The sequence below is a fragment of the Atractosteus spatula genome, chromosome 5 (genome assembly GCF_055471065.1).
Source record: "Atractosteus spatula isolate fAtrSpa1 chromosome 5, fAtrSpa1.hap1, whole genome shotgun sequence".
NCBI lineage: Eukaryota > Metazoa > Chordata > Actinopteri > Semionotiformes > Lepisosteidae > Atractosteus > Atractosteus spatula.
The window spans coordinates 32,176,560-32,202,358 of NC_142710.1; the positions used below are offsets into that span (position 1 = coordinate 32,176,560).

Here is a 25,799-nt window from a genome sequence, read left to right on the forward strand (position 1 = left end):
CTGCTGATATTGTGTCATGTACAACTGAGCAGACCACATTTGTCTGTACAGATAAGTGTTGTTCCAAATTGAGAAATGCAAATAGGCAACTGGCTCAAACTGTTTTCAATTACCTTTTATTTCACCAACTACCTGCCTTTTTATTATCTAATGTAACTCGTATTTTCTTGGGAAAAATAACTTGAGGAAGAGAAAGTCACAAATGAGGAAGAAATATAAGAGAGATCCATTTTTACACTTTACTATAGAACCAGAGGTAACACAATTCTGGAATGTGTAATGATGTAGTGAGTGCGTGTATGTATAAAGAATGTGTGTGGTTTGTGGTGGAAGAGTGCTGTGCAATGAAATACACACATAAATATAGACACTTTATCAAAGCTCACTTTCTTAATAAAAGGGATTTTCTTGTATTGATATACAATGTTATTATTTAGTAAGTTAGTTTAGTAAGTTTATTTATTTCCCCTTTGTATTATTACTTAAGAATAGTGAAATGCAATTGATTTGTGCATGGATGCTGTACTGTTTTTGTTAAGGTATTTCATTTTGTAATAGAGGTGCCAATGCTAGAAGTGGAAATTTAGCATTTTGCAACATACTGCAGGGCTGTATGGAGCCTACGGGGATCATTGTTTAATGCGCCTGTTGCAGATTTTGACCTCAGATTTTCCTTGCTTGCCCCAATAATAGAAAATTCGGTATTTATCTATTTTATGTGCAAATAGATGTTGCTGGGGAATGTATGATTATGAGACTAATATTGTGAATTTGAATTTACCTTCACTTTTCCAGTGTATCTGAACAGGTGCATGGAAGGGTTTCTGGGATGAGAATAAAGCTGAATGAAGTCACAAATTTGGGCCTATAACTCTGTTCCACAGGATTGTTTCAGTACTTAGTGCTTAGGTTAAGAAAGCTCTTAACATATTGTTACGACTCCAAGTGTCTAGGGGTAAAGGGGTGTAACATTTAGGATCATTTCTGGAAGCAGGTGGGTTCTGGTGAGGGACTAGGAAGCATGATAACAAGGGTCGGTGCAAAAGTGATGATTTTAAGTTGAATAAGTGACTGGTTTGTAATTAGACACAATAACACACAGGGTAAGAGAACTAGAGTGGTGCCAAAGAAAAGAAAATAACAAACAAGATGGAGCTGGCTAAGAAAGTGAGGGAAAGCTAACCTGACTACAAAAGAAAACCCGAAACACACGGTCTTCGGCGTCTTCAATACCCTAGCTAACCTCCACTGACTACCCAAAACCATACAAGACAAACGGCACTCACCCGTACTAAACTAGTATGACTAATACAAAATCAACTACACGTGTGCAAAATGTACCCAACAACCTGAACTAACTCTATACACAAAAGTTCACACAAATACACAAGTGAACTACGAATAGAAACAAGAGTAGACAAGTAACGGTACAAAACCACACAGAGGTTGATACAATAACAAGTTTGAGACAGGTTATGGTGAACCAAGGATAACACAAACAAAGTACAAAGAGAGAAACAGAAACCAATAAAACAACAAAGCCAAAGCTATGCTATGCAACAAACCAACAAACCAACAAACCAACAAACCAACAAACCAACAAACCAACAAACCAACAAACCAACAAACCAACAAACCAACAAACCAACAGCGAAATGAATGAAGCAAAGCAAAACCAAGCAGGACCGAAGTCAAATGAAAGGTCTCTTCCTTCTGAAAGCCTCCATGTTATATAGTGAATAAGATGAGTTCTGATTGGCTGAGAAGCTGACTGATGATGACATCATACTGAAACAATAGTGTAATGATGGACCAATGAGGGAGGGAGAACAATCAAGGTCAGCAGTGTAGAACATAACAACAAACACACATAGACCATACACTGGGACATAACACATATCATATATTTTTCTTCCCTACTGCTTCTATTTTTTTAAATAGTGCAATCAAACAACTTTCTATGGCTAAACTGTAATAACATAGGCACATTAAATCAGTTATGCTTCATAAATTGCTATTTTTTTCCTTGTAGTCTGTATTAAATATTGATTATTCCTCAACTGTATAAAGTTTTACAATAAAAAAATACTTCTCTAAATACAAGAAAAAGGTTTGGTAATACATTTTGAACATATACTGGTTTGTCTGCTAGTGACCATTACAATAACCACCAACCAGTGATCCAGTAGTTTTTTAGAGATTGCATGGAGATTAGAAACAAAACTTGAAACTGTTTATGAGGAGCTGCATTAAAATCCATTTTCTCCATGGAAGCAGAGGTCTGCTGGTTATTGTGGTGTATCATTCTATGTATTGTTCAATTGCACAGAAAGTTAATCGATTTTTAAAGACAGAGAGGAATGATTATTGAACCAATATACGAATCACAACAAACAACGAACCTCAGCCAATGCCCTTGATGATAAATACTTTTGAAACCCCTTGCCCCAGCTGATATAAAGAGCCCTGCCAACTTTGGGGGGATGGGTTAATATAACGGATTTAATTGAGGGATATTAAAAAGCTTGGGGTGCATTTCTTTCAAACTCCCCCTTCATTTCCAGTTTTATAGCAATTTTTCACTTTAACCTAAAACCCCACTGGGAATTAGTGCCTGTTAATTGAAACAGACCCTTTGTAACAGTCAGCAGCTGGTTCAACAGTAAGTTTCAATAAATAATACTGGAGAAATAATTTGGACAAGGCAATTAACACACTGGCCAGACAGTTATATACTCAACACTGCTCCTCTGAATACTAATATTTGGGTAAAGTATTGTCTGTATTCTCCACACCATATCAAGAAAAACCTTGTCCAAGATCAAGAACTTTAATTGTTTTCTATATACAGAAAATACATATTTTTGTTGGCTTTGACATCAACTAAACTTAAGTGATAAAACTCTTCTTGAGTTTCATTAACACTAAAAAGGGCTGCTTTGAATGCAGATTATGAGAATTGTCTGTGGTTATTGGATTCATGGACCTGTCGGTTTTTGTTCCTCCCAAACACTCAAATAAATAATTGAAACATTAGTAGATCTAATAATAGGTTTAACTTGAACTCTTTAATTGTTTTAATTTTACTAACCAAGCAACTTGTAGGTTCAGTTAAGGATTTAATTAATTAATGAGTTCAGCTGCACATTTACTCATTTACAAATCCAGATTTGTATAATCCTGTTGCTGACAATCAACTGCAACAAATAACCCTGGGAAAAAAAAGACCTGCCAATACTAGCGTAAAGAGTTTGGTTTTGTTTAGAAAGTAGTTCTGCAGCATTGTTTTAGTTTCTAATTCTATTAATATGTTCTTTAAAACTTCTTTATAATGTAAGACGAACAGGAATTCCTTCATGTTATTCACAACATACAGTACACCAGTTTATGATAATTAATTGGAGTTCCCTTGTTGCAACATTTTTATTGTACTATTGTAAAATCAACTTCAGCTATGGCTGGCTGCTCAATATCTTCTGAATAATACCTTTAATTCAACCTTTGGTGTCATGCCTAAAAATATATATATACAGTAGTTATGTCATACTTCTTTAAGGAATAGCACAATACTTAGTTGTCCAGTTAGAGCTAATATTAGCTTGTCTGGCCTAATACAACATGCAACCCATCAGATATGGCTGATTTCCTGCACTAACCCAATAACCAGTAAGTGTCAGAAATTAAAAATAACATATCTTGATATTTAATGCTGTAAATGAGGAACAGTGGCAAAGGATGGTTATCAATGATGCTGTGTGAAACAAATGAAAAGCAACATCCCTAATCAATCAAACAGGTGCATAGATGAACTGCCATGGTTAGCTGTGCAAGCTAGCATCTATTTCCATTGATTTTATGACTTTCTGACCTTGTTGGTCAGACACTTACTTTGTTCACATTCATGCCTAAGGCTTATGGTTGAAACTTTGGAATGTGTGTTGATTTCAGTAGGAGTTATCTGAGTTTATGAATAACTTGAAATTCAACTGATCCGTGAAGTAGGTCAAAACTGACAAGTACTGACACAGAGCAGTAAACAATTGAATACTGTTAGTCTATGACTAGGGTTCCCAGCTCTGGTCCTCGGAGTTCAGAATCCAGCAGGCTTTCTATGTCTTAAGTTAAAAACAGCTCTTTAAAGATGAACTGCATGAAAGTATCCCTGCTCCACTGCCTTGAGCTGTTAATGATTTAAAAAAATATCCCACTGAATTTGAACCCCAACATCCTTGAAATGGGGATCACCTAGTTTATGCTGCCTGACACAAAAGATCTATCACTGTATTTACTAGAATTACACTATTATGTGTTGATCTGCTCATTGTGTTTATTTCTGCTGACTTTATTCTTGGTGTTGACCTTATTTCTTATTGTGTGAGCGTCATCACCTGTGACACCCAATTAATGAATCGCAAAGATGATCGATCAACACAGCAGTTATACAGACCTTTCCATAGTCTCAATGTAAAGTCTGTTCAGAGACAGGCTATCAACATACTGCAGGTGACCATCTGAGCAGTCCCATCAGACTTACTGCTGCCCAGTCCACCACAGAGGAAACTCTGCTAATGGTTTTAGGTAAAGGGTAACAGAGTTTGAAAAAGTTATGTTATGTCAAGCAGTCTACTGTGTGATAAATGAAAATATTTAAATACAATCATACAGTATGGTAGAAATAATTTGTTTTTAACTTGTTTTCTTAAATCAAGAGAAGTGATTCTGTAAATAGACTTTTATGGCTGCAGAAGGGTCTCTGCCAACTGTATTTCCTAACTCTTGGACGTCTTATGTCTTGATGTCCTCTGTCCATTCACATCTTATGTTGCCTCTGTTTGACTTCCCATCCTTATATCTCTTCCATTCATCCAACATTCTGCAGCTTGCTTTGTATACCCTCTTTGCATTTGATTCAAAATGTTTGTTCACACCTAAAGATTCTCAGATATTTCCTGCCTATATTGAGTCTCCTAATCTCCCCCTAGTCATCCCATACTCTCTCTGATCTGCTCCTTCTCTGCCACTAAACTTTCTGTACCATTTCTCCATCCTACCACTTCCAAAGCCCATTCATTCTCCAGCCTTGCTCCTCATCCATAGAATGAACTACCCACAGAAACTAAAAATATTCAGGTCCTCGGCACCTTTCAGCAAAAGACTGCTCTGTTTAGACAGCACATGTGACCTCTCAGCCCCCAGGAAAGATGACACCACTCACAAGAGCAGGGGTGTTAACTCCATTGACCTGGCAAAATTATACTCTGGGTTTGTAAAGTCTGGCCTCTCTAAAGTTCTCCCTTCATTCAACTTGTACTGTTATTGTAGAAGAAAGAACAAGGGGGTGATGCATGTACAGTAAGTGCTACATTGAAGTGGGTATCTCTTATACAGTATGTAAAGTGTTTTCAAAACCTTTTGGATGAAATGTGCTATACAAATAAAGGCAATTATTTATTGCTTTCACCTGCAATATTGTTTTTAGGCATTTTTCCTTTAGTGCAATCGAAGCATGAAAAGACAAATATGAAGCATACCACCACAGTTGGATAAAGTGTAGATACCATGTTAAAGGTGAGGAGCATTGGAATAACTTCAAATGTCATCTGACATAAGTTTTCCTGTGAAGCAATTATTTTAGCTATTTATACACCAACACCCTTTTCCTTCTCTATTATCTGCACTACAGGTCCATTTGAAAGGAAGACATTTATAAAAAAGCCAGACATTGTAAGTCACTAATTGTTTTAAGTGTTGAGCAAAAGACTTTTATTGTCTAGTAGAACAAAGTTGGAGATTACAATGAATAATTCCCTTCCAAGTAGAGAAGGAAACGTCTAGTGAATGAGGCCACTGTGAACCTTCTGGGGAAATATAGATTAAATGACGAGAGATTAATCAGGATGAGGGTGGCTGAGCATGACAGGAATTGTCATCATCTCTAATTAAACAATGTACCCAAAACAACAGTGTGCTCATCTCAAAAATACACCTGCTTTCAAATGTTTTATGGTCAGTAGATATCTATTACTCTATATGTACTATATATACAGTACACATATACTGTATTTATATATACACTCAGTTTAAGAAAATTAGATGCTAAATTATTATGTTGGGCCAATATGATAAATTTGTTTGTTGTAAATTTATTGCTGTACAATACCTTTTCCTAACAAACTTTAAATGCACATAAGAAGGATAAATTAATGTACTGCCCAATAGCTAATCAAAATGTAAGTAAGATCTTAATAGTAAGATGCCTATTAAGTAAGCTGTAAAGTGCTGGACAAATTGATACCTTTGAATAGCACCTACAGTATGAATGAGTAAAAGAAATGGGCAAAACTAGATAAATAAGTTTGGAAATTAACATTAATTTAAATGTTTCAATTAATTAATGTATATTGACCTCAAGTCATTTTAATAATTTGAAATAAAAATAAATCTAATGCCTAACAGATCTCTGAGTAAGTGGTTAGAATCACAATGTTATAAAGTTAGCAAGGAATGAGACACATTTAACCAACCATGGACAAAAATGAAAATCAAAACATTAAAATGTCAGTTTAAAATCAGTGCAAACTAGCAGTACATTGGGTGTACTATACAGTAACTACACAAATTCAGAAAGGAAAGGAAAAAAAGATGATTCAGTTGTTACAGACTCTGTTCTACTGTATTTTACGGTAATAATAATGACAGAAGGAACACTATACTCCTGAAACTACTGTTTCAATGGTACAATAAATAGCTTTGGATATCCCTGTCTGAAAACAACTCTGTCCTGACAGAACAACAACCTTCAGAACACCCACCCCCTAATCCTGGTAGAGTTCAATAGTCATCTTAAAGCACAGGTAGAGAAGAGTGTTCAACAGTGCAATAACATCATAAGCACCTTCATTCAGGTTTAAAACACACATGCATTGGATTACTGGTAAACATACTGTATGAAATGTGCATGCAAAATACTGTGATAATCTACAGAACATGATTCATTTCTACTTTTGTATACACAATTTTCACTTCCTGTCTACTTCCATGACAGAAGTCCAGAGAGGAAAGGTGAAAAGAGAAAGGAAAAGCTTCTCAGTTAAAATTCCTGATTATATGAAATACAAATATAAAAATACTTTTGTTTTGCATGATTATACAAAATACGAAATGGAATTATACACCCTCTCCAAGAGTCACAAGAGTGACCTGCTTGTTTTTTGGAATTCAATCAATTTTTTATGAAACATACGACTGCTGTGTTCAGCACTGTTATGGTAACAGTATAGAATATAACTATAATCTGTAACTCATTCTGCTAAGGTGTTTAAAGGTAATGGACCTCATTTTAGCACTGTTTTATAAAGCAAAATGTGAAAAAAGTTGGTTCGGTTAATTCACAATGGCAGTATCATAAGCAAGCTTTCTGTATTTAGAAAAATGGATGATTTATATCATGAGAAACACCTGAGTTCACTGATAACTAAGAATGCCTTGTCTCGTCTAAATATAACAGGGTCTTCAAAAGTTAGAGGCCATTACTGATTTTTACATGAAAATTATAAATAACACAGAAATTAATATGTTACTTCCCTGTAATGATTCATTAAAATGACATTATCCTAATATTATGGAAAAAATAATTTACCTATCTCTGAATTTGAAGCAGTTCATTTTAACCAGAGAACTAAAAATGCCTTGGAGCTGCTTCAATATCCACCAGAAAGTGCTAATATAATTTATAAAAAAAGGAAAGTTAACTTTATATCTACAGTATGCATCTGAAGTGTCACACACAGAGGAATACTTTTGGGATCGTGCTTTCTGTAGTGCGAATAAATTCTGTTGAGAGAAACCAAAACAGGGGTTAACACGGCATTTCCCTTCACATCCCATTGTTTTCCCATTTACTTCAGTTAATTGAGTTTATCAAAGCCATTACAAACACAGTGATGCAGCAACACAGAGTATAAAGTTACAGCACTCCACAAGAGCTTTTTTAGTTAATCAGAATGAACAATGTATGTCGAAAGGGGGAAAGGTTGATATCCTCCTTTCTGCCATTTTTTGTGGTATTTGAAAGGTCAATCAATACTCAAGAGTGCTGGGAAAGTTTTTTTTTTAATTGAACACAATTTCATGTTTATTTCCATGCACTTTTAAGAGGAACCACTGTACAGTACTGAGCACTCTGCCCTAATAAAAAGGCAAAGGTACAGTACGATGAATATAAATACATTAAACCCATTTTTGTTAATGAAATTAGACTTTCCATTGTTTTTATAGCATGACTCCCTTATACATCAACATAAATGTAAATTTCTCATACTTCTTCTTGCGATTTGCGGTAATTGTATAAAGATGTCTGTGTAGCATGGCAGTTAAGAACTGATGCCTCAAAACTATGGGTTCTGGGTTCCGTTTGGGACTGAGGCACCTTCTGTGTGGAGTTTGCTTGTAGGGGGACACTTCAGGTGCTCCGGTTTCCTCTCACCTTCAAAAGACATTCTGCCTCAGCTAAACAGTGCCTCAAATTGCTTGTGAGTACCCTGCTATGGACAGGTGTCCAGTCCAGGATGTAGTTGCAGCTCGCACCCTCTAATGAATATTCTTAACATCGCCTTTCACCCTCTGATTCTGGGATAGGCTTTAGGTTGCCACAATCTTTATTAAGGCTAAGCAGTTTTCTGTAATGGATGGATAGATAGAAGTAGCATACTGACCTTCTTGGCTTACAGTATATCTATTTTATGTTAGGCCTTGCAGAGGGTTTTTCATTGGTGATGACATGTTACCTACACAGAACCCATTGCAAAATAACCAGAACAACATATCAGCTTTATTCATTTAAGGAGGCTGGTTAAAGGGAATTCAGAATCTGACACATCAGCTACTAAAGACTCTCCCGCGATTACCAAAATCTCTACAATTACCTAACTAATGAATTCTTAAAATACCAGAGTGATTTGCTGTCTGATACTGACAGGTTTACTGCTATTAGTATTGTTGTTTCTTTACATACAACTAAGAACATGTTTTTAAAACACAAGATCTGTCTTGAGCAAGTCCCTTCTGTCTTATACAGTACTCACAGTAACGGTCTAAAGTGAAAATTCTTCAGATTCATAAATGATTTTTGTGTAGGTTCACAAACAATAGACAAGACAGCTCTCCTTAGGCTCACACTTTAGGGAAGGTCGTAGGCATTTAACCTAGTTAGACTGTACTAAAGGGAATGATCATTAACTATCTTGCATTCAATCACAACAATAAAGAAAAGATATACGAAAGAATATAAAAAATAAAAAGAATAGAAAGTCATAAGACAATTCTGTCTCCCATAGCTTTATGACTGGACAAGAGCTAGTGAATGTTCTTACCCATAATTTATTATGAGTGCCTGCTTATATCACACAATCTCACCTGGAAATGGTTTCCATTTTATATACTACATGTACATTCGCTTACAGTACAAAATAATGTAAATGACGATCAGTTCTAAAATTAAATTTGATATTGACCTTTTTGTTGCATAATGTATTTTATAAATCATTAATCTCAAACATTTTTCCCCAAAATACAAGGTCTTCTTTCGAGCAAATATTTTTAATTGCAAAGGTAGTTATTTTACATTGTGTTAAAAATAGGATTGCAAACAATCACAGAATCATGAAAATAGGATTGCAAGATGGTCCAGTTGAAAACTGTTGCATTTTTTAGACCAAAAGTGTGAAAAGGTCTTATCATGACACATTCCATATCTATGAATATTAAAAAGCTAACCAAATATTGTATTTTTTTATTAAAATATCTTGGAAGTCCAGAAACTTATGTTCAAACACTGTACATACAGTAACTAGTACAGTACAGATGACAAGGATAAATATTAATGTAATTTGGGAGAATGTAATGCGTCAGCACTTTACTGACGAGCACTGTACTATATGCATTAAGAAAATGCCAGTTTCAAGGATGAATGCCAGAGTGTTTAGCTTAACTGATATACAGTATGTTTCTGTTTTCACAAGGTAAAAAAGGTTTGCATGACACTGTATGAATGTTCTATTGCTGTTTATAGCAGGTTTCAAACTGGAAATGCAGCTTTATTTTTGAGAAAATTAGTTGCATTATTAAAATATTTGCATTATGTCATAAAGCTTTTGAACTTGCTTTCAGTAATACATTTCATAGATTTAAGATACTGTACTGTCACTTTTTCTTTTGAAAACAAGAACTAGTTCACTATGGGGCAAAACTCATAACTGAGAATTTGTAGTTTATTAGTTATTCAAGTTTGGGGTCCCTGTTTAACACTGTTCGTGATGAAGGGTCCCCTGGTAGCACATGTCTCAGATACTCTGTTGTATTTAATCAGATGTGGCAAGCACTTGCGAACTGTTCCCTGATGGGTCTCATGAAAATGAAGCTGCAGGAAATGGCTGATTGCTAATGCATGTTTTCAGGGCTGCAACTCAGAGAAGGTTACATTATAGGAATTTTCATAAGCATGACACAATCTGTCCATTATCAGATGGGGAAATTCAATAACAAAGCCTAAACTACCAGTGGGAAAGAAATACTGGCACTGAGACCTTTCTGGCAGCTACTTTCCAAAGCTTAATAAGCATATTAACATGCATGACATGAAAACCAATTATTAAGCAGTTGCTTCATTTGGGTTTGCAGAGTATATTGAGGAAAACTGAACTAAACAGATCACATGTGGCAGAAGGTATGTTAGCCCTTGAATGGGACCTAGGTTGATTTGAAGTCTATAAAATATGCAGAAGCTTGCGTAATTGCACCACACTCACTGAAGTTAATAATTCATTCTAGAAGTACTATCAAAGTACACAAAAAAATACAATTACAGAACAATAAAATGTCCCATAAAGAAGTACTGTAAACAACTGCATGCATTTTTTAATTATAATGAGATCAATAATTATAGCTGACCATTAATGCATTTATATATACACTGGAGGCTTCTCACCACAATATACAATGCTATCTGGTTTTTATATTTATATAAAATCTTAATTATATTAAGCTTGATTATGGCTAAGTTTTAAATAGTAAAGTACTTTTTTAAGAATGTATATGGTATGTATTTTACTTGACAACCACATGTGGGAGTTTCCTCTTTGACAAATAATCTATTGTATTTCTTTACAAAAATTCTTCAAACTTTAGAACACATAACACATTTCAGAAATCTATAAGCTATGGAGTTTGTCCTTTTGTACCTGTTCTCTTCTACTACCCAGCGGAAGGAAATGGTACTCTAATATTGACCCCCAGAATTATTTGGTAATTATTTTTTCCATCTGGTGAGGAAATTCAAGCTAACCACAAATGTGTTTTTCGGCCTTTGTGGCATCTAATACAAGCTACTGGCTTGCAACACTAGAAGGGTAGAGGATGCACCTTTTGTGAACAGGAGAAAATTTCACCAGTGAAAAAGGATAAATTATTAATAGATGACGCTCCAAATATTTGTATTGGAAGAAACAGACTTTAAGATTGCTGTATTTATAAAGGAACAATCTATTCAACTTACATTATAGTGTGCACTGTGTGACTGGGATTCAGTATGTGAAAACATATTTGTTTGCCTAGCTAATGGGACAGTAAAGGACATTTTTCTTAGACATGCGGAAAAAAACAAACTTTTTTTTATTTGTGTAATTGGGAAAATTGGATTTCGTAACTTCTGCTTAGACTGGTTGTCCAATATATCATTCACTGCACAGCCCTTGATGTGTCACACTTTATCTTTTCTCCTGCTTCAGTTAATGAAGAGTGGTACTGGTGTTACTTAGAATAATTATGTCCTATGGATCATTGCTTTCTTTCAGTCAGGTGGTGTCACAATTTATCTCATCATGTGCCTCTTGAACAGCTATTATCCACCTCAGAATCTATACTTAGCTTACCAAGCATTCTGGCCAATTATAATGTTTCAGACTGAAAATGTTTGCCTTCATGTCTTACTCTTTACTACTACTACTACTACAGTACATTATTACAACAATAACAATAATAATAACAATTTGTCCCATTTCAAGAGTCCTGACTACCATGCCATACAGCAGTACATTAAAATGTGAAGTTGGATAGATCTTTATACTAAATAGGTTAACAAAGAAAGCTTCAGTCAAAAGTTGTAAACTTCTATTCAGGAGACTCTTTTAATCAACAGGTACTGTATTATACTATATATCACTGTGCATTTCAATTGACATTGACACTGACTGAAAATCAAAGTAGCTATCTACTTTGTTAGTGCCTGATGGTTTTCCCCAACTGAGTTTAAGGATTACAAAATAATGGCTAGAATGTAAGATAACACACAAAAAATCATAAAGTACAACCAAAATGTAAACTGAAACATCACTTTAGAAGAAAAAAGGTTTTAAAAGCTTACAAAAAAATTCCAAGGAACTTCACAAAATTGTATTCTTTCTATTTAGCAATAATACCTAATTATGTTTATTTGAACTAGCAGTTTAAGATTAACAGCCTGAGAAATTATACAATTCTGGATCACAGATTCATATACCGTATGTGTGTAAATATAAGACCAAATTATTTTTGAAAAATGAAAAATAGCTTTTGCTAAAAAAACATTATGTCTATGATTGATATCTATACTAGAACTGATTCATATATTGGCCCAGATACAAGTTTACCATGATATACATATAGAGAATTAGAATACTAAATCATTAAATGCCATATGGAAACAATCATTCATACTTTACAATGATTAGACAGTGAATCTTCAGCAGCTATTGTTTTAATAATGTGACATCACAAGTACTGTAGCATTACCTGATTATGATGAAGTAGAAAATCAGCAAGTCTTAAACAAAAAAAACACCATAACTCATCACTGCTCATTCACAGTCTATCTGCAGGACAAAAATATAATAATACTGATAAATAAGATACTTCAGAAATAATTCTTAACCAACTTGGCACAAATAACAAGACTAACACTAGAAGCGCCATAAAAATAACGCAAAACATAAAACTGTTAAAAACACCTTTTTGCTGCTGAGATATCTAGTAGTATCTGTGCTGCTCTTATGAGATTTATCTGTGAACTGATTAAACAAGGACATGGGAAACAGAAAAATGATAGAGCTGCTAAATTTAATTTAAATATATTAGACATAATGAGGAAATGAGCTGCTTAGGCAGCGATTAATGAATGACAGTGGTCATGACCCATCAGCTTACAGCTGGTTTTATCGCGACCCATACTCATTCCAGCTAATATAACAACTGCTGTCTTTCCAAAGGACAGTACAATGACCCAAGCATTGGGAAATGAGAATACCAGAGGCTTCACTTAACAAAGGCTAGAATATTGTAGTGATGTGGAAAAAAACCTGCTTCAATGTGATGTCATTGAGGAGTACAAAACGGTGAAGCCAAACATTGAGTCTATGATGAACAGCAGCCTCAAACTGAACTCCATTTAGTAAATAGTAGTAAATGTCAGTACTCAGATTTTTGTTCTTACAGTCTAATGTGGTACAAATGAAAGAGGAATGTCTGTCAAAGAGTATACTTTATTTCCAGGAACTGCTTAAACAGTAGTCAAAAACAAAAACAGTAGTATCATAATATAAATTAATCACCTTACATTGCTCTATCTATTGATTTATTAGCAACAGGTAATTAGTACTACAAAGCAGAAAGAGTAGAGGATTCTAAAAGTTTCAACAACAAAATATTCACAATAAAAAGTAAAATAGGAACACAGCCTATTGTAAAATACTGTACTGTCCCCCTACAGTATAGTATCTTCACATGTTATGGTACCTAGTCCCACCTCATAACTAGTATGAAAAATATTCAGTAGTAAAGTGAAATAAGCCTTGTTTGATCAGGATGAGATCTACCATGCTTTCTATTCAATGAGTGCTTCTTTACTGAATGCTTTTTGTTCATTTTCATATTGATCGTACATTCTAAAAACTGATAACCTGCTGGGACCGTGTTTTTGAAATCATTCCAATTATTTTTATTACATGACACCAACATTCTGAATTGGCAGATTTTTCAAGAATCAACATTCCAGGAAAGACTCTTGGGAAGAATGAGAACATGCAGTCAAACCCACCAGAAAAAAAAACTGCATAATTCATTACAGGAGAGTTAGCTCTTACTGGGGGAGTAGTGTGTATCTCAGTAAATGTACAGTACCTGCAAACATGCAAATGCCCAAAAAGGAAATTCTAATCATCATGGTAAATCATTTATTCTCTAAGCTACACTAATTACTAACTGGCATGATCTTTGAGGAGCACTGGTAAAATGAGAAGACAACATTTACATATAATTATCCTTGCCTTTGTATTTCATAAATTAATAATTTCCTCTCTGTGATACAGTCTACAAGGTCCTGAACAGTGACTTCAGTTGATTTATTTTGTGTCCATCCAGATTACAGAGTGCTATACATCGCTTAATGTGCTTTTGGTGCACTATAACTTAAAATTAAACCAATTAACTCTGGCAGGATGTTAATGAGGTAATTGGGTGTAATTAAAAGCAGTTGTTATATCTATCTCCCATGGCTGCCATTGTCTCTGCTAATAACGGGGTCTACAGTGATGTCAAAACCTCACTTCCTTACACTGATGTCCTTGGAGGCCCTGTGCTTCTTCTCTCCATCCAAAAAATTACAATTCAAAATAATTCATAAAGTTAATGTTGCTTCTCTTTCCAGAGCACAAAAGATAAGCCTACAAATTATAATGCACTCATAGCAAATACTGAGATTTACCCAAAATGCCATCCTTCTAACTACTAGAGTTGTAGCATGCATTTCTCGGTTTCATTCGAAAACACTGCAGATCTAGTGTTAAAGGACAGCTGAGGATTCTGCTTTTCTAAACACATTCCAGTCACAGTCACAGTTTATCTGAATTCAGCCATTGTTGGAAGCAATACAAGCTTCTGAAACATACTTTGCTCTAAAGTCTTGGGATTTGGGCCTAAGATCTGGTTTGTATTGCATTACCACGACACTGTAAATCTAACATCACAAGAAAACAATTGCCGCTCAAGCTGCCTGAGTAGTGGACTCATGCAGATTGCTTTTTACTTCTGGAATGTTTTCATAGTAGTTAGGGCAGCAAGTGAGATCCCAGGAATGTTTAATTTGCATTCAACCAAAGGTAAAACAGAAGAATGCCTAAGGCTGAAAATTGTATTAATAATAACAATATCAGTGTATACCCTTTAAGTAAAGCTTCAGATGAATTACAAAATTATGAATGGTAATGTCTTTCTGAGCAATAAAAGCTGATATCATTATATCAGGTCAAAATGCTGACCGCCCATCATTTTACAGTCTTACTGTTGGTCACCTTGGGATGTTCTGTTTCATGATATACAGTACATGCAAACGGCAAGAAATCCACCACCATGATTGCTTTGAAGATCACAATCAATGAATTTAAAGTACAGTGACAGTGCAAAGAAAAAAGAAAACTTTGAGGTGGATCTTTGATATCTTTTTTTAGCAAATCCATTTTAAATGAGAAAATTTGTTATTCACAAAAACAAACTGCAGCTGAAGTATGTTTTATGAGCTGAAAGTCAAATTTGTCGGTTTATGTTTGGTACCAACGGTTCCATCAAACCGCAGAGGAACTTAAAAAATGAACGTTGCTTCTACTTAAAAAGACATACAGTACAAGACATCTAAGTTCACAACAAGTCCTCTACCCATGCATAGGGAATGAGAACGGGCAGACACACTCATCTGATTTGTCCACCCATGATAATATTTTACCTTTTGATACCTTATAGGTTCCACTTGCCTGACATGAGTTATCACTGACTGGAGAAGTAGACTATCTCTCAATGACATCACTGCCAGGTTGCAAGCTGTTATCGACCACGAAGGTTGGCCAGGAACCAAGAGGGTGCTGCCTGGGTAACTGTAACTCTGACTCGGGCATTGTTCAGCCTTGTGCGCACCAGGAAGTGTGATGCGTTACAGAAACACACTCTGATAAAAACAGCTGAATTAAATAATGACGGAAGTAATAAAGATCTGTCAGTATAGCCTGCTTGAGGTTTCACTGTGTCAATTTTTCTACTGTTAGCAGACATTTTCACAACACTCTCTGCCATACAAAAAGAATCAGAACCCAAAACAAACCCTCCACTGTCACAAAGAATTTTGTCTCCTGGCACTCACAGATTACCAATTTGTCCACCAGACATACTGCCAACCCTAGCTTATCACTCATCAGGTCTCCTCAGTCAGCTGAAAAGCCAGCTTCCTTGCCTGCCGAATGTTTACTGATATATTGTTTATTTTATTATATCAATTACTCAGGCGGCAACAGGGAGGTCAAACTGACACAAGCTTCCTGTAACTAAAAAGTGTGCTCTGCGTCTGTCTCTGAGACCCAATTAAACAACGCTGGGATGTGATATTCAATCTCATCACTGTTTTTGAACAGGAATTCATTGTTCTAAAACCACAGCAACTAAGGATATTAGAAAAGATGCCCAAAGCTAGTGTTTGACCACCAAAGACATAATGACTCTGTAGCCAGACAGTGAACCCCGTGCTCATTCAGCACACAATGCACATGAAAGTTAGATATATATCCTGCTGAACTTTAACTGTTAGAGGGTAAAATCCTGTACAGTATATCATATACATTACCCTAAGTTATGTCCCATCCTCGTACTTTTACCTTTATAAGTGTAAGAATTATGCTTTTCTTATCAAATAGTTGCAGAAAAGTATACCCAGAGTCTAAGAAATTGCAACACTTCAAAATGATGCAATATCTTTGAAAAAACAATTGTACATTTTATCACTAGTACTTTGTTTTTAAACAGCAAATTTAATTTAACGGCATGTTTTTTGTGGTTAAGAGTACAAAAATGTCATCATATTACACATACTGTAATACGTAACATTTCAGTTTTAAAAATCCACACATTTCTCTGCACATGCTTTAGACAATATTGCAAACAAAAATTCTACATCCGTAATTATCTTTACTGTTTACAGACTAAGCTGACAATGTGAATGGTGTCAGCCACAAGTTATGAGCAGGTGTAAAGTTGAGGTGCCTGAAGCTTTATATCATAGGCTTTGAGTTCACATGTTTGCCACTGAGGAGACATTTCTTGTACTACTAAAAGAAAAAGCCACATATCCCATCGGACCTTAAAATATGGACTTCTCTACCTTTTTATAAGAAATACTGCTAGAAGTTATTTACCATTTCTCTGCTTGCATCATTGGACATGAGCACTTGCACAGCTACAGTATGGCATCTGAGTCATAATACAAAGCCATGCTAATACAAATACTGTATATATAGTACGACAGTATGCGAGAGTTTTCCCCTCCTGCATAGTTTCCACATTTAATTGCCACTTGACCTTGCAAACGTGATCTTTTAAAATAAGACTTTATATTTTGTTTCTATGTAATCTCTTCCAAACTGGTAAAGTTAAAATACTGATGGTGTGAAAATAAATTAGATTGCTGAAGAAAATTAGCAGATTGTCAATTGCATACTGTAGGTAATTCAACCGCTTTGCAACCCTAAATCGTTTCAGGTGCACAAGAATAGTTTGAATGGTCATAAAATAAGTTTAGCAGTCTCTGTCACAGCTCATATTGAACTTGTCAGAACTGGATCTGTTTTTCCAGATTGTTCCTGATTGTTCAAAGTCAGCAGAGACCTATCCCCCCCCAAAAAACTGATAGCAGTAATTGCTGACAAAAAATACCTGCACCAAGTGCCGGTGTATTTGAATAATTATACAGTTGGTACATGTCATGATCTTTTTCAAAACATAACTCATCCCCCTTCACAGTTAATTTGAAAAAATATATGCGTTACTTGTAATTAATCAAAATGTGGTATTATTGGCAGGGGTTTAATAATTTTGCTATTGTACAGTGCTGTATGTGATTATTCAGGATAAAAACAGACCATTGTTTTTAACGGATGAGAATATGAAATGATGTAATGAGTGCCTACTAGGTAATTTAAAAGAATTGAATAGGATACCAGAGATCTTATTGTGACCTTAACATTTCTTTAAGCTGACCTTTTGTTTACACACCTATTCTGTGCCAAACACATTTGGATCACTTTATTAGCCATATACAATTTCTTGCATTAGGAATTTGTCTTTTCACATACAGTACCCCAGCTTGCTCTCCATGAGACACACAGACAGGGAGAGACGCTTGGGGTCAGAGCACAGGGTCAGCCATTACAGCACCCCTGGAGCAGGTGGGGTTAAGGGCCTTGCTCAGGGGCCCAACAGAGACAGATTCCTCTGCTGGCCACGGGATTTGAACCAGCAACCTTCCAGCCACAGGTGCAAATCCTTAGCCACAGTGCTACCGGTCTGCCTCCACAGATTTTAAAAAGATTAAAATTTCCTTCCGATGCAATCATTAACTGGGGTATTCCCTACAGGGATTATCATATCATACGAGCAGAGCGGTGGCTCTGTGGCTAAGGATCTGTGCCTGTGACTGGAAGGCTGCTGGTTCAAATCCCACGGCTGACAGAGGAATCTGTCTCTGTTGGGCCCCTGAGCAAGGCCCTTAACCCCAACTGCTCCAGGGGTGCTGTACAATAGCTGAACCTGTGCTCTGACCCCAAGCTTCTCTCTCCCTGTCTGTGTGTCTCATGGAGAGCAAGCTGGGGTATGTGAAAAGATGAATTCCTAATGCAAGAAATTGTATAGGGCTAATAAAAAAACATTATCATTATATCTGCAAGCCTGAGGAGTTACTCACCCTCTAAATGTGTCTAAAGAACGAAGACGGGATGATTTAGGTTTTGTCTCATCAGCTTCCCCATTGTTATCTGTTGATCTGTTCTAAAAAAATTGAGTTCTTTTACTACTTCTGCAGTTGTGAGCAACAGAAATGAGAGAATGTTTGAAAAAAGGTTAAATAGTCACATTCATAACTTCAGAGAATTTGTAGACTGATCTTGAGACCAGTCAACATCTTGAGGGCATGAGGGGATTGTACGTGTCATTATCCCCTTACCCTGAATTATATAATTGAATACTTTCTGAAAAGCGGACAAAAATACACAGTACACTTTCTTCTATTTTAGGGGTGGGGTGTAACCCCGGCATCCTGGCCAAATTTCCCATTGGCCCTTACCAATCATGGCCTCCTAATAATCCCAATCTATGAATTGGCTTCATTACTCTGCTCTCCTCCCCACTGATAGCTGATGTGTGGTGAGCGTTCTGGCGCACTATGGCTGCCATCGCATCATCCAGGTGGATGCTGCACATTGGTGGTGGTGGAGAGTGGTCCCCATTACCTGTAAAGCGCTTTGAGTGGAGTGTCCAGAAAAGCGCTATATAAGTGTAAGCAATTATTATTATTATTATTATTATTATTATTTTCAGTCTTTCAGGTTCCTTATACAGTATATCATTGTATGTTTGTGTAGCCTTAAAATTTTTCACCAAAGCCCAATCTTCTAACAATGAATAAGTTCTAAAATATTTTATTTTGACAAGGAAGATATTACTTCCTGCCGAAATCAGCTCTACAGTATGAATGGAGACACATGAACACCTGAACACATTACATTTTTTAAATGAAAAGGCAAAATAAAAAACAAACAAGAAAGCATATACTCTTTTGTATTCTATAACAGAGTTAACTGTTCTTAGACAATATGTGCTTTTATTTGTTAAGAGGAAGTTCTGCATAATAATATTGTAGTGGAGGGAAGTACAGTCACTACTTCATTTGATTCTAAAGAAGACTCTCTCTTAGAGCCAGGCCTCTGGTCCTTCTCAGATTGAATTACAGAGCTGAAACAGAGCAGGAAGATGCCATGCTCCTAATTCTCTCTGATGGATCTCTCTGTCACTGCAGACAGCCAGATGGGAGATGGATACCTCAGCCTCAGAAAAATGAGAGATGCTTGTTGTTGATGTGGAGTTGTGAGATATTAGGCCCCTACATCAGAACTCCACAGGATAAATGGGTGTAACAGACATATTAGGATAAGAGTTCTGATCACATTATTGCAATAAAAAAGATGAAAATAGTGACTGTCTTCATCAAAATTGAAAACAAACTGTTTTATAAAGAAGCCTGTAAGCAGATCACCAAATGTCAATGAAAATAACATGTATATACTGTACTTTACAGTATATGGAGAGACTTTAAAAAATGACATTTCGCAAGCAGCATTCTCTTATTTGCAAGTAGAACAGAATTAGCACCAGTTTCTTGAACTTTAGAATGGACATTATAATTATAATTCATATTATTTTTAGACACATTTTAAATGAGACCTTAAGTACAAAATAAGTCTGACCATGGCAATGGGCTTACAGTATACATGAGTAAACGTACATAAACATGACATTCAGTAAATTAAATGTCATCTTTTAATGTTGTACTCGTTCAGTTCTTTCTAAATTACAAAATTACCAAACAAATCAGAATTCAAAAGTCTACACTATGATAATGGCATCAAATATTCCATGTAGTAACAACAATGATCTATGAAGCAATCAATACCTGTGCATTTTCTTCATATTACTGCTTTTGTCACCACAAAGTCATTTTGTATTACATATACTGTAGACAGACTGAATAAACGACATTTTGAAGAGTGTCACTGTTAATGTCATATACAAATGGAAACAGTTTATTAAGAAAAAATAATGTAGCAGGTAACAGCATGACATTTACTCAGCTGATATAATAGAATTTAATGGACTGTTCCAGCCCTGACACTAATGTTGTGGTTCCAGTATTTTAAACATACCTTTTGAATAGTGAGTTGATATATTTTTTAATTTGTTTAAAGGAAGCCTTGGTTAAGAATAAAAATGCCTAAGTGAAAATGGACAGATATGTTCTTTGTGAAAATGTTAAGTATTGATCTTTAAACTCTATCATATAGACTCAAATTTACCTAATTTGTTTAGAATAAAAGTGCTCAAGATTTTTACAAAGAAATGATTGCCAATTGACTTAGACATTTATTGAAGAACTTTCAAGATGACACCATGAAAAAGACTAAAAACTACAAAAATAGTTAAAAGAATACAGTATGTAACACAATGTATATTTTTATGTAACACATATAAGAAGACTGAAGTGATTTTATACCAAATACATTCCATACATCACTACTATCAGGGTTTATGAGATCTGAGAATAAGACCAGGCCCACGGAACGAATGGTAGCTGTTTTGATTTATGAACATTTCGACCTATGTACTTAGTGTATAACAACCCCTCCCTTTCTGCAAGAGGAGTGGAGACTGTCAGAGAAAGTTTTAGTAGTATTCTGACAATACCATTTCTATGTATTCTTCTGCTTGACTATAATAACGTCAGCTAATTTGTGTCTTCTTGCATTATATTATAAATCTCTTATATGCATGCCTTAAATATCTGGACTTCCTTTGCCCTGACAGAAAACTCTAGTTTCTATCATTGTTAGCAAACATTCACTGCAATTTATCTTAATACGGAGACCACTAATATGCCACTAATAAGAAAACTCTGTTTATCATTTTAACTGTTCACATTATTCATATATTGTACCTGTGCCATATTCAGCTATGTATAGATACTTCAGTATTTTATCATTAAAAAACATCTCTGTAGAAGAACTTGGACTCAGTTAAAAAAAGATGTGGAAAGGAGTGGAACTTACACAGTTTACTGTTCTGTTTTTGCAGAAACACTGGCTGATGTAGTGCCGTATCCATTGCTGTCTGTAGATGAAAAAATAAAGCAATAAAAATGTATTTTAAACCTTAATGATGAGAGCAACAACCATCATGGGATTGTAAACGAGTCATTGTAAAGGTTTGTTTGCTTTAGCTCAGTCCCTGAAACGGTATAAACCAATCTTCATTTGTACTCACACATCTAGAAACAAAAGGTAAAAACAGAAAGAATGTTCATAGTTCAGAAACTCTACTAATTTTACAAGAACTGTCTAATAAATCCTTAGCAACTATTAATTTCAGAAGACTGAACTTCAGCCAAATGATGTGAGCAAAATTAAAATATTATGAACTGAGAAACGGTTGTAGCTTGAAATACTGTACATGCAGCTGTTGTTTGGGAGTGCACTGTAATATCTGATGACAAAAACCTCTGTAAATAAAAATATATTCCCTAATAAATTTAAATATTACGCACCACTCAACAAGCAAATAACAAATCAAAAATGCTCTCTGGGATATGCAGCACTTACCCATCAGTTATACTGTATAATACAGTACATCTGTTACAGTATGTGAATACAAAATCCCAGAATAACGCATCTGGTCGAAGTGACAGAAACTGCTTATTTCTGAAGGGGAACAAGAATGGGGTAGATGTGTCATGTGTTGAGGGGGCATCACTGTATAATAAGAAATCCTATGTTGAAACAAATGTATTAAAGGCATGTGAGTCATATACCTGAAGAAGGCTCTAAAGCCAAAAAGTTGTGTTTCCTTTCTTCTCTTTTCAGCATGGAATAAACCCGTTACCTGTTCCTTTGCAGCCTACTCATGCTGACGCAGCTACCTACTTGAACTATATTAAATCCGTGGCTATTTGTGAAGTTTGTTCATGAACTAGGTTTAAATAAATCCTTCGACATCACATGGTAAAAGGTTGTTAGTTATTTTTCACTGATCAGCCAAAATAGAAGAGCAATAAAATGATTAAGCTATTGGTAACATGCTTCCTGATACTTCTGATGTAAATGTGCAGTATTGAGTAAGTTATCAAAAAACACATATCAAGATATGTTCATAAACACTGTGTAAATAGCCTGAAATTGACTCAGGAAACACTGTAAATGCTTTTTAAATGGATAGGAGCTTGCTCTAATATAAATGCACATAAAACTGCACAGTACAGTATATGTTTAAGCATTTTGTATATCAAATTAGCATTTATAAAAAAACACCTTAACTACTGATTTACTAACTGTAATTTGTTAGGATGAATGAATGTTCAAAGAGGTAGAAGTAATATGAATATACTGTATATAAACAGTTTTAAATACACTTAGTAAACTAACACTAAGTTTATGAGGCAAAGGGTACTGATACTGTACATCTACAAGTACATCTACTGAATAAGCTAAAAAATAAAGATGTGTTTTTTTAGCAACGTACTGCATGGAATGTATATCATACAGAAATACCGGAAAACTGGCTCCTCAGAGTTAATACATAAAGAGAGTTTTAAAAAGACTGTTGAAAACTAAATCTCTTCAAAAGCTTACCTATATAGGTACAATCCCAAGAGATGCAGAAGTGCCAGAAGACCCAGGATAACTGCTGCTACCAGAAGAGCTGAGTGAAAGGAAACATAAAAGGAAGTAGGTCCAGAAAATGCAATTCATAACAACATAATTCAATTTGGCTATGCAGAATATTAAGTTTTAATGTCTCTAATAATCACGAAAAATTACCATAAAAATTAACTTAATAGAGAATACGTCCTGTTCATCAAAAAGATTTGCTGTTTTGATTCTTTAAGGTGTTCTAAACAAAGCAATTATAACCATTCTAGTTCATATAAAGAAATATTTTCAAAATGTTTTGCAACTCAGGAAGACAGAAACAAAATATCATCCGTTTCTCTAATTCATTTCTTAATGATCCTTCATCTTGAACCTCTTGGAACATATGTCCTTCAAACTAACAATTAGCTGGCAATAGAACTCTCTGACTGCTTTTTTTAACCACTGATAAAAGACAGACTTCAAGAAATAATCATCTTAAAACTGGATACCATGCAGTGTATTCTTCAAATGTTGGAACAAGTAATAGTTACTCAGAACTGTAGAGTGGATTCATTGCAGCTTGTGCAGACCTGGCCTTGTGAATTACACTAATGTTATGTATTAGAAAACAAAATGTCAACATCCCCTGGTGGGTTTAACAGATGGCTTTTTGATGCTAGACCAGTAAGTCAACTGTAAGTTCAGCCTTATTTTAGTTGGATAAAATTGATCAACAGTACCCCTTGTAAATCCTAGATGAAGCTAGCCAAAATCTTGCCATCTGAGGCATTGCAACAGAAATTGTTCAGAGGTGGATACTTGGTGTTCTCACTGTACTGATTCAGTTTAATCTCAAGGTTCCAGACAAGATACCAAGATGTTCTTAACTAATGGTTTTAGCTGAAATGCTAACATTTTTTTAAAATTCTGCAACCTTGATTTGGTATTTGATGTAATCATTATTTTTGCAATAGAGCTTGTTTCTGGTCAAGTCATATTTGAGGGTTTTCCAGATCTGAGGTCAACTTTTGATCAGTTCTTTGCAATATTTAAACTCCTTATCCCATTGCATCACTGCAGAATAAGAGACATCTTCCCCTAACACAGGAAACCTACATCCATGGATTTACTTGGAAATGAATCTCTCCATGTACAAATATTAGTGTGTGTTGCTCATGTTTTAAAAAGTTAATTATCCATGGATGGTAATACAATCATTAAAATTAGGCATGAAACATACTGTACAGTAAATGCATATGTAGCTTTCAATAACACATCGATCATGTTGTCTATGGTCCCTTTTTTCTCTGACACAGACACTTAAGCCTCACCTGCATACTGACTGATAGTACATGATATTGTTTGATATCTCTTAACTGTGAAACCAGTCCATCATGCAAATAATACTAACAAAAGGATGAATTCACTGTAATATAGCTAGAACAAAGAATACTGTTACTGTTTTTTTTATTTTTAATTTAAGCAGATTAAGAGCTGAGAATATGTGACATATTATTTATGTTAAATGGTAGAGTGCACAAAGGGAAAAAAACAGGCCATTTTGTGGAAGCAATTTTTATAAGGTTTTTCAAAAACAGCTTGGTGAGGTTATTGGAATCAGAAGCTATTAGAAACTTGATGATTATGATGGTGGGAAGAGTGGCCTACTCCTACTCCTCCTCTGTTTTCTCATATTCCTGTTTGTGAAGCAATTGAACTGTTTCCTTTGTCTTAAAAAGCAGCTTTAAAAAAATAGCTTACTACTACAACTCTTTGATTGCTTTCCTAGAGGCTAAATGTCCTTAGCGGCCACACTGTGCCTTCTGGTAGCACACTGTTCTAGCTGTCAGATGTTTGCTTGTATTTTTAGATTACAGATCTCTAGACTGTGTTGCCCGTAGGCACTTTTGTTGATTAGTTTTCTGCTTTGAGCAGATTCATGTTTAATAATACCCATGTTCCTTAACCTCCCAATGATGTTTATATCTTCTTTAGCTAGGTAGAGGGGAACTGACAAGGCCAAGGGTTTATAAGAAAAATAACTTTTGCCACAATGCAATAAAAAAGAAAATGCTGGACCTTATAGCAAAACAAAACAAAACTGCGACAATAAGCTAATAACAGTGACCTCAAAGAGACTCAAAAATTCAACAAATATATTCTAAAGGGTTTGATTGTCTCAATTTTCCTCTATCACTCGCTCCAAATAATGCATTGAGAAATATTCTACGATATCAGATTTGTCTTCCATGTTTTCCACGCAAAAGTTCAAAATTCAAGAGCCATTTCACACACAGGAAATGACAATTGACAGTTTTTTTTAAGAGATCTGTAGAATTTTCCCTTTTTACAGATTTAAACAGCTTTAAACTCAGTGCAATCAAAACACAACTGTCTAATATATACTTGGTATGCATCTGGATCTAATCTGACAATGATTAAAAAATAAGTAAACAAATATAGATTTTTATTCCCCTGATCACTGAAGATTCTGAGCCCAAG

The 25,799-nt window shown here is 35.1% G+C and overlaps 1 protein-coding gene across 1 annotated transcript in view; it reads right to left on the reverse strand.

The window, feature by feature from the left end:
* The window catches only part of LOC148834972 (heparan-alpha-glucosaminide N-acetyltransferase), a 107,118-nt gene that overhangs the window by 56,124 nt on the left and 25,195 nt on the right, over nt 1–25,799 (reverse strand). Inside the window, exon 5 of the mRNA XM_088915786.1 lies at nt 18,806–18,875. Coding sequence (XP_088771912.1) covers nt 18,806–18,875 — 70 coding nt within the window. The remainder of the gene's footprint in view (nt 1–18,805; nt 18,876–25,799) is intronic.